The following is an 11,129-nucleotide window of genomic DNA, read 5'->3' on the forward strand; positions in this document are numbered from 1 at the left end:
CCAACCATGGCTGATGGGTCCTTGTTCTTCGGCCGTAACTAACGGCGCTGAGGACAAACTGAAGGCTGGCTTGTCAGGTCCCCAGCCACGCTAGCTCCAAGCGGCTCCTGGTTGTCCTTGGCTTACAGTGCTGCCCTGCAGTCCTTGCCCAGCCCCTGGTCTGTACCACCTTCAGCAACGCAGCATTTTGCATTCATGGTCTACTTTATCCCACTGTGGCCTCATTTTTCCTTGACCACCACGGCAAAGATATCAGAGACTGATGAAGCTCAACCCTAAGACTCAATGGAACCTCTGATTTCTGCTGATCTATGTCATATTACAGCCAGAAGCTGAGGCTCAGAGAAGGTGATACCCTTATTTAAGGTTGCACGGCTTTGAGTTGCAGGATCTAGCCTACAGAATACAGGCAGTGGCCAGAGCGGGAGTGTCTCCCTTCTCCCAGTTGCTCTGCCAGTCTCTTGGTCATTTTCAATGGTCCCTCCCCTGGGACCTTAAAGCCTTTGGCATTGTTCCAGTTCATTCAAAAACGTGGGTGCTTTAACTAGAGCAGGAGAAGGGATCACCTAAGTGGTACAGCTCAAGGCTCTTAAACCCTAACAGCCTGAGGTTTTGTGTAGGGAACTGGGGAGAGAGAAGGCATGGATGCAACCTCAGTCCCTCCCAGGCTCCAGAAAACAAAAAAGAGTGTGAGACAAGAGAGCCGTGGAGGGGGAGGCCCTGCTTCAGAGCAGTGAGCAGCACATCCAGCCACTGGGATGCCTGGCCCTGCAGGCAGCTAACCAGGGCCTCTTCCTAGTTGTACAAGGCTTTCAGGGCCCCTGCTGAGCCACACGGAGGTAAGTAGGCCTGGGATGGAGGGCTCTTGGCTCTTGGCGAGTGCAGCAGTGCCTAGAAAATCAGAGTGGACAAGTTTAGGGTAACAGGCACATCCTCCAGTCCCTAAGAGGATCATTTCTCCAGTTCTCGCCTGTCCCTCTGCCCCACAGTCCAGGATGACAGCTCCCAGGTGCGAGCCCAGCTGGAAGAGAGGACCACAAGCCTGGGTGAGAGGGTTCCAGAACCTGGTAGGTAGTTCCTGTTAAGGCATCATGTGTGTGTGGGGGGGCTCTGGCCTGTGCCCCAGTTCTCGAGCCCTGGCATAAAAGGCTGGAGAGTGCTGTCTCTGTAGACTTCCCACTGATCTTGCCTTGGTTTTCCTGCCTAGGTACAGCTGGTGGGCACCCTGGATAGAGCAGCAGAGTGCCTGGTGGGGCTAGGCGCTGTTTAGGCAGGTGGCCAGGTCGTGTCCACCTTGTGGGGCCAGGGTCAGGTCAAGCAAATGCTGACTGGTCACCTGCCTCTCTACCTGGAGCAGCTGCGGCATGAGCTGGACCGTGAGTATAGGAGAGGGCACACCCTGCACTATGCTGGCCCAGGGTCCCCAGGCCTGCACACCTGTCCTCACACCACTGCCTCAGTCAGAATGAAAGTCTAATTTCTTTAGACCCCCCCACTCACCTTATTTCTTGGGCTCCTGCAGCCTCTTTGCCCTTCTGACATGCTTTCTCCATCCTCGTAGGCTCCAAAGTAATGTCTGCTGCCCAAGCTTCATCTGCCCTCTGCTTGGCTTCTCTCATGCACCCAGCCTTGCTGTGAGAATCCGGGGCCACCACTGGGTATCTGTCTATGAGCTCCAGTAAGACTTCTGTCCTGGTTAGCACACAGCCCTGCCCTGAGGACCCTGCCCCCAAGCAAGCCAAGAACCTGGCCTCCCCACAATTAAGGAACGCTCTTGGTCCTCCTTCAGTCCCCGAGGCGCTTGTCCAGGACTAAGGCAAGCATTGGGGACTTGCCTCTGCCTCTAGCTCAGAACTGGCTATGCCTGAGTCCCTGTGTCAGTGACGGGCCAGGAACACACAGGTGTCCTAATGGCTGTGACTGTCAACTGCAGCACAGGGTAAAGAGCAGAGCTGGTTACGGGGCATGGGGCTGGACTGAAGTCCAGGAACCCTACATGCAGCATCCAGAGCCTCAACATGTCACACTGGATGCCATCAACTCCCCCTGGGTTGAACTTTAATGCCCACAGGAAGCATTTACCAGGGAAGTGCCGTGTAGGGACACAGGGTTTCCACCTGCCTTGTCACAGAGTCTTCCAGCTGGGAGGCACACTTGCACAATGCAGGTAGCAGGCCCTTCCCACCAATTCCAGGCAACCAGGTCAGCAGTCCTAATGTACCCTCCCTTATTTCTACCCATCCCTTACTCCAGGGCACAGGCTCTATGTCCTCTAGGCCTGGGATGTTAGGCATGGCTGGCTTGCCCGGCTCACACTATAGAGGTTCTCATCTGCTTCCAGGAGCTCTGGGGCCTCACTCAGGGTGACTACCTATTGCAGAACCCCTGGTCACACTAAAGGAGGCCTACTCGGAGGTGATGCTGCAGTCACTGGATGAGGTCTGGTGAGAGGGGGCTAAAGAAGCCAGGCAGTGGCTACAGGCTTGGCTGCTCAGGCTGCCCTGGAGCTGGTGAGGGTGTGTGTGACAGGGTGGGGATGGGGTTGGACTAATTGAGGTTGGCTCTGATGGTTGTCCCTGCCCCACCCAGGCCACCCACCATACACTGTCCTGGGCTGAGATTTCCTGGGCACTGAGGCGACTCTGCAAACCCTTATGGAGCATGTACAGTTACTCAGTCAGGTAAGTGGGGGGCACGGGGACTTGTGGGTTCTGTGTTCCTGCTACACGGCAGGACACAGCAATGGGAAACTGGCCCATCTCACTCTTGGGACAACATTGTCATACAGGTGGTCCTCTTCTGACAGGGGAAACTGAGGTTCAGGCTCTGCAAAAGCTCTGTTCATATTCTACTTGGTTTTGCAAAAGCCTTAGCTATGGGAAAGCAATTCTTGGCCAGCTGCATGGATTTGGTCTGAGGGGCAGGGTCCCAGTCCCTGGCCTATGGTTTGGTGGCATGTGCTACTGAAAGCCGTGGTCAGCAAGTAGATTGAAGAGGAGGGGCGTGTGTGATGGTGCAGTTTGGCCGAGAAGGGGATCCACATTTCTTGTGTGTGCGGTACACATTTCTGTGGGCCCACAGATATGTGCACATGTATATGGAGGCTTGAAGCTGATAGAATAATCTTTATTGTTTTTCTATCTTACTCATTGAGGCAGGCTCTCTCAATCAAATCCAGGGCTCATGGATCAGTTTGCTTTGGGAACCATCTGCCTCACCGTCTGAGAAAGAAATTACAAGCGTCATCATGTTCACCCCACATTCATATGGGGTTCTGACCTCCAGTCCTTATGCTTGTTGGCAAGCATTTCGGCCCAGGTGACCTTTGAGCAGAGAATTCTGGGTAGGCACACAAACGGTGCAGAGGCAAGTGAACTGTTTGGTGCCTGTCTGGAGAACAGTAAGGAAGCCAGCAGGCCTTGGACAGGATCCTGATGGCCCAGGGTCTTGGCTCCTGCTTGGAGATAGGCAAACACACCAAACAAGGGTTTTGGCCCAAGGAAAGGTGCATCTGTGGGGGCCAGCCATGATAAGCTAAGTATGGGCAGGCCACCCAAAGGAAGTTCTTTACTTCCAACCATTATCACCTGGGACTCGGCCATCGATAAATTTAATAAGAGGCCCGAATCTCAGTAGTTTACCCTGAAGCAATACCTAGCTGCAGGAAGAACCACAAACTGAGATTACCTGAGCACCACCCAAGAACAGACCATCCAAAGTAAATGCCCAGGATTCCAGCCGCTGTAGATAGGGTCACCTGCCAGCACACTCACCAGGACACCCTAGACAAATGTCAGCCAATCAGAGGTCCTGAACCTCAGAAACCCCTCACCCCCACCTCTACTACTATAAAACCCTATTCTAATTGAGCTCTGGGCTCTCCGTTTATTCCAGTATGTTGGACATGCGGAGAGACCGAGTTTGCAAACTTGCATAAAATAAAGGCTCTTTGCTTTTACATACAGGACTGGGTCTCCTTGTTGGCTTTTGCAGGGACTTCGGGGATTTGGGCATAGCAGATAATGTTGAGAATAGATTATGAAGATGGGCGGGGGTAGGGCCCTATTTTGACAATGTGGCTGGGTATGTGGTTGCCGAGACAGTGGTGGCATGGAAGGGATGAGAGACAGCCAGAACACAGCTGTGTTTAAGGTTAGCCTGGAGAGCTGAGACTCAGCTGGAGGTCGGTGGTAGAAAGAGTGAGAGAAGATTCCCAAGTATGTGGCCTCAGCAGCTAGAAGGATGATGGAGGTCCCTTTACAGATGGTGACAAGATTGAGTGGCTTCTGTACATGTGTAACCAATGCTGTGTAACTAGGAATGTGGTAGCTTGAACCACAGGAATTATTCTCACACAGCTCTGGAAGACTGAGGCAGGGTACTGGCACCTTAGGTGTTGGGTGAGGAGGGATTGGCCCTGGACAAGTGGCAGCACAGGACGCACAGGTAGGAGCCTCCAAGAATGCCTGCAGTTCCCACCTACTCCAGCAGGTGGCAGAATGGTGCCTCCTGGATATGGAAAGCTTGGGCCTACTTGGACTCCTACTCTGCCTCAGTTTACCCACCTGTAAACTTGGGACATGCCTCCTAGGAGAATGAATGGAGATACAACTGCTAACCTGGCAGGGTCTGTGTAGGAAGAACGCTCCAGCAGATGGGACTGAGTGGGGTCTCTTGTGATAGTGGAGGTTTGTTCCTGTAGCTCTGTGGTGGCCCTGCCCAGTGCTCATCCCCCTTCCTACTATAGCCCAGCATTAGCTGCCTCCTTGCTCCTTCAAACCCCGGGTTTTCTGGGCTCTGTTCCGCAGTCTGGTAAAGTTCTAGCGTCTCTTCCGTGCCTGAAGTAGTCCCAGCGATCATTTTGCCCCTTCCCAGCTTCCCTTTGGCTGAACCCTGTTCTGGCCCATCCGGCATCGTCTCACTGTGCTCGTATCCCTGCGACACAGTGCCCTGAGTGGACTTCCCCTTGCTTGGTGTCCGTGCCCATCCCATCACCCCACTGCACCCTGGAGCAGGGTAAAAAAAATTAGACAGCTACGCCTTTACTGCAGGGCCTTGGTCCATCTTGTGAGGACACTTTCCCAGACGGAAGCAGGCCCTCTCTAGGGGATAGCCTACTAATGTGACATCACCACCCGCCAGGGAAAGGCGGTGAGGCTCAGTGGGACATCCAGCTTCATAGGGGGTCCAGCTCCTCTGTGTCCCTTCCAGGAACCTCTGCTACCAGCGGGAGATGAGCCCCTGGATGCGGGAGAAACTCCTGCAGCCACTCTGCAGCTGCCTGAGGCTAATGTGCTGGCTGAGTTCTATGGGTGCCGGAGGCATCTACGCAGGAGGCCCTTCCAGCCTAAGTCCTGCCTGACCTGTCCACCTCCTCCCTGGGAAACCCTGTGCCTATGAGGCAAAGGGCCTAGTAAGGGGTTGATGACAAGCAGCCACAGGAAGGCCTGCCAAGCCCTCAGTCCCACAAGGTTCTGGGCTTGGTGAGGTCATCTGGGGCTACAGACCTTGGATTTTTTCCTGAATATAACGGGGAGTACGCAGCTGCCGAGGGCGCCTTCTGAGGCCAGCCTTCTCCCAGAGGGCCATGAAGGAGCAGGCCGGGTTCCAGCTGGAGTTGGAAGGACGCTCGCTGAGTGCAGGCTTGCTGGGGAGGCGGTGTCTGCAGCCTTTGGGAGGCCCTGGGAGGCCTGCATCTGGCTCACACTGCTGTATCAACTTCTTCAGCCTCAGTTTCTTCCTGTGTGCAGTAGAAAGGATAGCACAGCTGGCTCCTGTGGGCTCTATGCACAGCATCTGAGCCCAAGGCCTTCTACAGAGGAAGCCCAGCACCAGGCTGGTGTGGTTAGCACTCCTGAATGCAGAGACCCCAGACTTGGGAACACACTTGTTCCTGGGCAGGTTTACTCAGTGTTGAGCTTGCCTGGCCTCTTCTCAGATTACCCTGTGGTTGCTGTTACCAGGAACCTGGTGACTTTGATGGGCAGGCAGGTATGGGGCCTGGGTCCCTGCTGCAGCAGCTTCCTGCCGGCCAAGGACTTCACTCCCCAAACATTCTCTCTGATGCTGAGCCGCACAGGCTTGGGGTTCATGGCCCTTCAAGTGGCCTCATTCTGTATCCCAAGGTGCGTGCTTGGGAGTGGGAGGAGCTTCTAAAGGTTTGGTGCTGGGAATGATTCCCGACCTTACCCGTGTGGTCCACAGGCCTCGGGACAGCTGCTAGGATATAGACCCGCCTCCTACTTTGCTGAACACTGGGTCCCAGGCTGAGCTGAGCCGCGAGGATGATGTCTGTCTCTTATGATGAGCCAGCAGGCCTCTGCAGCCTGACGCTGGGCCTGTGGCACCACGGTGGGTCGGGGCTCGGTGCTGCCCACAAGGGCCTTTTTTGGCTACCCCATGGCCAGACTTCAGGGCTGAGGGTGATGTGTCCCTTTCGCAGTAGCACTGTTGTTGGTGTTCCTGGTGGGGAAGAAGCCAATGGGCAAGAGGCAGAAATAACCCCGAAGGTTGTCTTTGCTGACTGGCCACTTCCCTGTTGGGGCGGCAGTGACTGTTGACCTCCTTTCTAGTATGACACAGCTGTCTACTTCTTGTCCTGGTGGTTCCTGTTCCGTTATAGATGACCCAGCAGAGGCTGAGTGACTCACTCCTGTTTCCAGGGCCAACATCTGGCCCAGGGTTTCTGACCCATGTTGGCTTTCTTCCCTGGGGGCAGTGCACACAGAGAGAAGTCGGCTCTCATGAGGTCCCCATCACGCAACTAGACCCCCAAGAGGTTCCCGGAAAGCTTGCTAACTGGCCCAGTGGGGGAAGCACTGCAAGGCATAGACACCATCTTTGGATCCTCTCCCCCACCCTCACCCCCACTTCTGGGAGCTCTGGAGTCCTGGGGAGGGGAGAGGGAGGCTTTCCCAGCCCAGTAGGTTCCTCCTGCCCTACAGGTACATCTGCTGGCCTTCTGGGTACCAACAATAAAGAAGCAGATGATGAGCTAATGCTGTCGGATGGCACGGAAGCTGCCGGCCTGGAGGAGCTCGCCTGGGCCTGGCAGGTAAACTGCGGGAATACCCTTCCCTTAGGCTCAGTGGAGGACAGGTGCATGGTGATGGGCAGGCACGGTGATGGGCAGGCACGGGTGATGGGCAGGCACGGTGATGGGCAGGCACAGTGATGGGCAGGCACGGTGATGAGCAGGCACGGGTGATGGGCTGGCATTGATTTCAGATGGACCCTGTCTGCCCCATTCCTCAGACTGTGTGTCCAGGATACCTGTGACCCCATGGAGCTGCAATCCGCTTTGTGCCCAGGACTCTGTGCCCTCGGCCTTTCCTCTGCAGTGTGGTGGTAAGTTCTCACCCGGGCCCCATCCCAAATGGAAGACCAACGCCATTCTCTGCGCTTCTGCCGGGATGGTAGGCGCTCAGTTCTACGGTGAACAGAGCCCTAACAAAGTGTGTGCAGAGCAGTCTTATGAAGAAGGAGCTGTTGGTGAAAACAGGAGAAAAGCTAGTGTGAGATCCGCCTGGACTGGTGTGTGGGTGCTGGAGAGATGGCTCAGTGGTTAAGATCACTGGCTGCTCTTACAGAGAACCTAGGTTCGATTCCCAGCACCCACATAATGGTCACAACTGCCTATAAGTCTAGTTCCAGGGGAACTGACGCCCTGACTTCACAGGCACCAGGTACACACATGGTATACAGACAGACAGGAAGGAAAAACACTCATACATGAAAATAAAAATTATACAGTTTCTTAGAAAGAAAGCAAACAAGAACCATTGGGAGAGACAGCTTGGCTGATGAATGCCACCCTACAAGCATGGGCTAATTAATCCCCCAGAACTGGGAGCGGAAGTATGGGTGTGAGGCCATGCTTGTCGCACTAGCACTGGGTGTAAGGCAGTGATTGTCGCATTAGGGCTGAGGAAGCAGAGACAGGAATCCCTGGGGTTCACTAGCCCGCCAGCTTAGGCCTGCTAAAGCCCAAGTGGGCTAACTTCGGGCCACTGAGAGATCTTGTCTGGGGGCAGGGAGTGAACTGCCTGAGGGTTAAAGGGGTAACACCTGAGAGTAACCTTACTCCCACATGAGCACACACAAAGCCGCAGATGCAAAGGCTTGGAGACGGTTGCCGTCAAGCCAAGTTTCTCAAGGCCCCTAAGGACCCTCTGAACCTTGTGCCTTCAGAAGCTCTGTGTTAGTAGCTCTGGGGTGACACTGTACCTGCGACCCTGACACAGAGTGGCAGCTGACAGCACATTTGCTTCTTGATCCAACTTAGAAGTCACAGCTGCAGTTGACAGCAGTGGATACACCTGGAACAGTCACATCCTGAATCCTGGATCTTTTTTGTTTTGTTTGTTGAGACAGGGTTTCTCTGTGTAACCCTGGCTGTCCTGGAACTCAGTCTGTAGACCAGGCTGTCTGAACTCACAGAGATCCGCGTGCCTCTGCCTCCCTAGTGCAGATTAAAGGCGTGCCCAGAAGCCCGGGATTCCTAAAGGTATGAAAGAAGTCATTCAAAGATGAACAGCATGTCAAAAGAAATTTCTAGACGTAATATAAGAGTCAGGTGTGTAAAGTTCGAGTTAAAATGTAAAACAGCCAAAGAGAAAGTTAGTGAAATGGAAAATGTGACCTGGTGTGACTCAGGGTGTGGAATGAGGACTTAGTGTGCTCGACAGAGTGAGAAATCAAGAGCTACGAGGCTCTTAGTAGTCTGTCGCCCTCCCCGCCCCACGCCCCACTGCCACCCCTCCACGTTGTGCAGACGTCAAGGCAGCTGCCTGGCCCAGCTTCCCCTGGAAGTGAACAGGAAAGGGCAGAGCTTGTTTGCATTGTGCCTCCACTCACCTGGACTGCTGGGGGACTGTGTGCCTCCATTCACCTGGACTGCTGGGGTGAGGTTTTCTGCCTCACCCTACTCTGCACTCTGAATGCTGATGTAGTTTGGATATCCGGCTGGAGGCAGAACTCTAGTTGGCAAGGGTGGCAGGCCACAGCGCCACCAGCTTCTCACAGTTGAGAACACCTAGAACTAGGGCCCAACAAGCTGAGCCACGGAAGTCCTTTATGCTTAAGACATGTACAAAGAATGCAATTACTTCTGTCCATGAAAGGAGGGTGTCTCCACAAAGGAACGCCAGAGCCCCAGAAACCGACCTGTCAGAAATAGAGCCTCTCAGTTTCTTCCAAGGGTATTTAAATGCTGTCCTTGTAAGCACAGTAAGCTGAAAATCAAGGTTAGACTATACACAATCAGGGAAATGAAAATAACAACAAAATGTCTAGAATTAAAAACTATAGGAACTAGATGGAAAGATTTGATGGAAGAGTTGAACAGCTGACCTGGGAGAATCTGCTGGGATAACCGATGCTGAGGCACAAAGGGAGAAAGAAAGGTGAAGAGGAGGCTGGGGAGGAGGCTCGTGGGCAAAGCACTGACCACACAAGCAGAGGACCTGAGCTGATGCCAGGACCAACGTAAAAAACAGCCAAAGCCAGGCATGGTGGCACAGGCTTGTAGCCTCAGCACTGGAGACAGGCAGGTCCCTGGGCTCCCTAGCTGGCCAGCCAGCCTCAGCTAGTCAGTGACCCTCTACTGGGGGCGGAGGGGGGGGGGGCAGGGAGGGAGGGTGTTTGGCAGAGAAGGGATGCCTGAGGCTGACCTTAGGCCTCCACACTCAACAAATGCACACACAAAGGACTTTTGAAGCCAACAACTAAACTTTCTACCTTCAGTTGTCAGAAAAGGAAAACCAAATCTAGATCTAGGAGAAATAAATTCAGACTGAGCCGAAATAAGATGGGATATGAAATAGAAAATGAGCAAAGTCCACAAAACAGACAAACTTTTAGTCATACTGACTAATAAGAGAAGACCAGAAATGAAATAAACAATTTACACACACAGAACTACTAAGGAAATTGAACCAGTGATTTAAAAATAAAAACAGCCAGTGAGAAGACTCAGCAGGTAAAGACCAGAAACCCAGGTCACCCTTGGCTACACAGTTTAAGGACAGCCTAGGCTAATGAGACCCTGCCTCAATCAATCAAGAAAGAAAGGGTCCAGCTTAACTGAAGGACGCTCTCTCCAGAGGTTGTGTGGAGTCCCCTTGGGGTCTGTGCCCAGGAGGCCCATACTTCAGCAGCTTGACGTCCTCAGGTCAGCAGAGACGTCCTTCAGATGCTCTAGAACCAGGCAAACATCAGCAGCACCTTCACAGCCTGGATCCCCAGTATTCAATTCCAGCATGACCTACGCTTTCTCTCCCCCCTGTGCTGGCTCTGGCATATTCTCTGCTCCCACAGCCTCAGGTGCTGACCCTCAGCTCTTCCTTTGGAGGAGTATGATACTGTGGTCTTCCCCGTTGGCAAGGAGCCCTTGGCAGACGCTTGCTTGGTGTTGAAGCATCTTTGTGGGTGGTTGAGTGCTTGGTGCCTACACACTGTCCCATGGTATGAGGGAACCACAGCCCATGCCCGCTATGCTTACGAAGTGGGGAGATGGTGATGGAGAGTGACTGTCCTTTTAATCGGGGCCAGGGGCTACCAGAGAGACCCCAGGCACTTCCAGGAAATGGTAGGGCCTTCCTTCTAGGCATCACAGTACAACTTTTTTTTTTCTTCTCTTTTCCTACAGTTTGAGATTTTGCCCAAGTCAACACAAGGCCACCAAAGACGTCAAGCTCTTCGCCTTCTACCCCAATCCTAGTTCCTGGGCGAGGTCGAGGTTCTTGGCTGGAAGGTGACCACCAGTGCAGAATGCCAGGAACCCAAGAGGAAAAACAGCACTTGCTGCCAAAAGCGGAAAGGGACCGGCCCTAACCCAATGTCTCTGGGACTGAGGGACTCCCAGCTTCCACAGCTTCACTGGATGGTGGCCAGTGAAGGCACACACCTCCGGGAAGAAGATCCACGCCAGCACACACACTCACACAAGATGTTGCTTCATTCACCCCACAGAAACTGTTTCCAAAGTCTGAGCCTTGGGATGGCGGTGACCATGAGGATGCAAGGCTGCCTGGCACAGGCTTCCCCTGCCACCCTGGGGGTCTCAGAAGGGATGAACTTCCTGGACGGGATCCATGGCTCCTCATGGCTTGCTCAGCTTGCAAGAAGAG

The 11,129-nt window shown here is 53.8% G+C and overlaps 1 protein-coding gene across 1 annotated transcript in view; it reads left to right on the forward strand.

Moving 5' to 3' along the window:
- Positions 1–10,359, forward strand: part of LOC130878680 (uncharacterized) — a 98,914-nt gene extending 88,555 nt beyond the window's left edge. The window contains 11 exon segments of the mRNA XM_057776742.1: positions 730–817; positions 820–839; positions 1,307–1,376; positions 2,381–2,681; positions 5,212–5,312; positions 5,939–5,991; positions 6,266–6,285; positions 6,287–6,351; positions 6,945–7,054; positions 7,341–7,415; positions 10,318–10,359. Coding sequence (XP_057632725.1) covers positions 730–817; positions 820–839; positions 1,307–1,376; positions 2,381–2,681; positions 5,212–5,312; positions 5,939–5,991; positions 6,266–6,285; positions 6,287–6,351; positions 6,945–7,054; positions 7,341–7,415; positions 10,318–10,359 — 945 coding nt within the window.
- Positions 10,360–11,129: the final 770 nt, after the last annotated feature.

This window comes from Chionomys nivalis, chromosome 7, assembly GCF_950005125.1.
Source record: "Chionomys nivalis chromosome 7, mChiNiv1.1, whole genome shotgun sequence".
NCBI lineage: Eukaryota > Metazoa > Chordata > Mammalia > Rodentia > Cricetidae > Chionomys > Chionomys nivalis.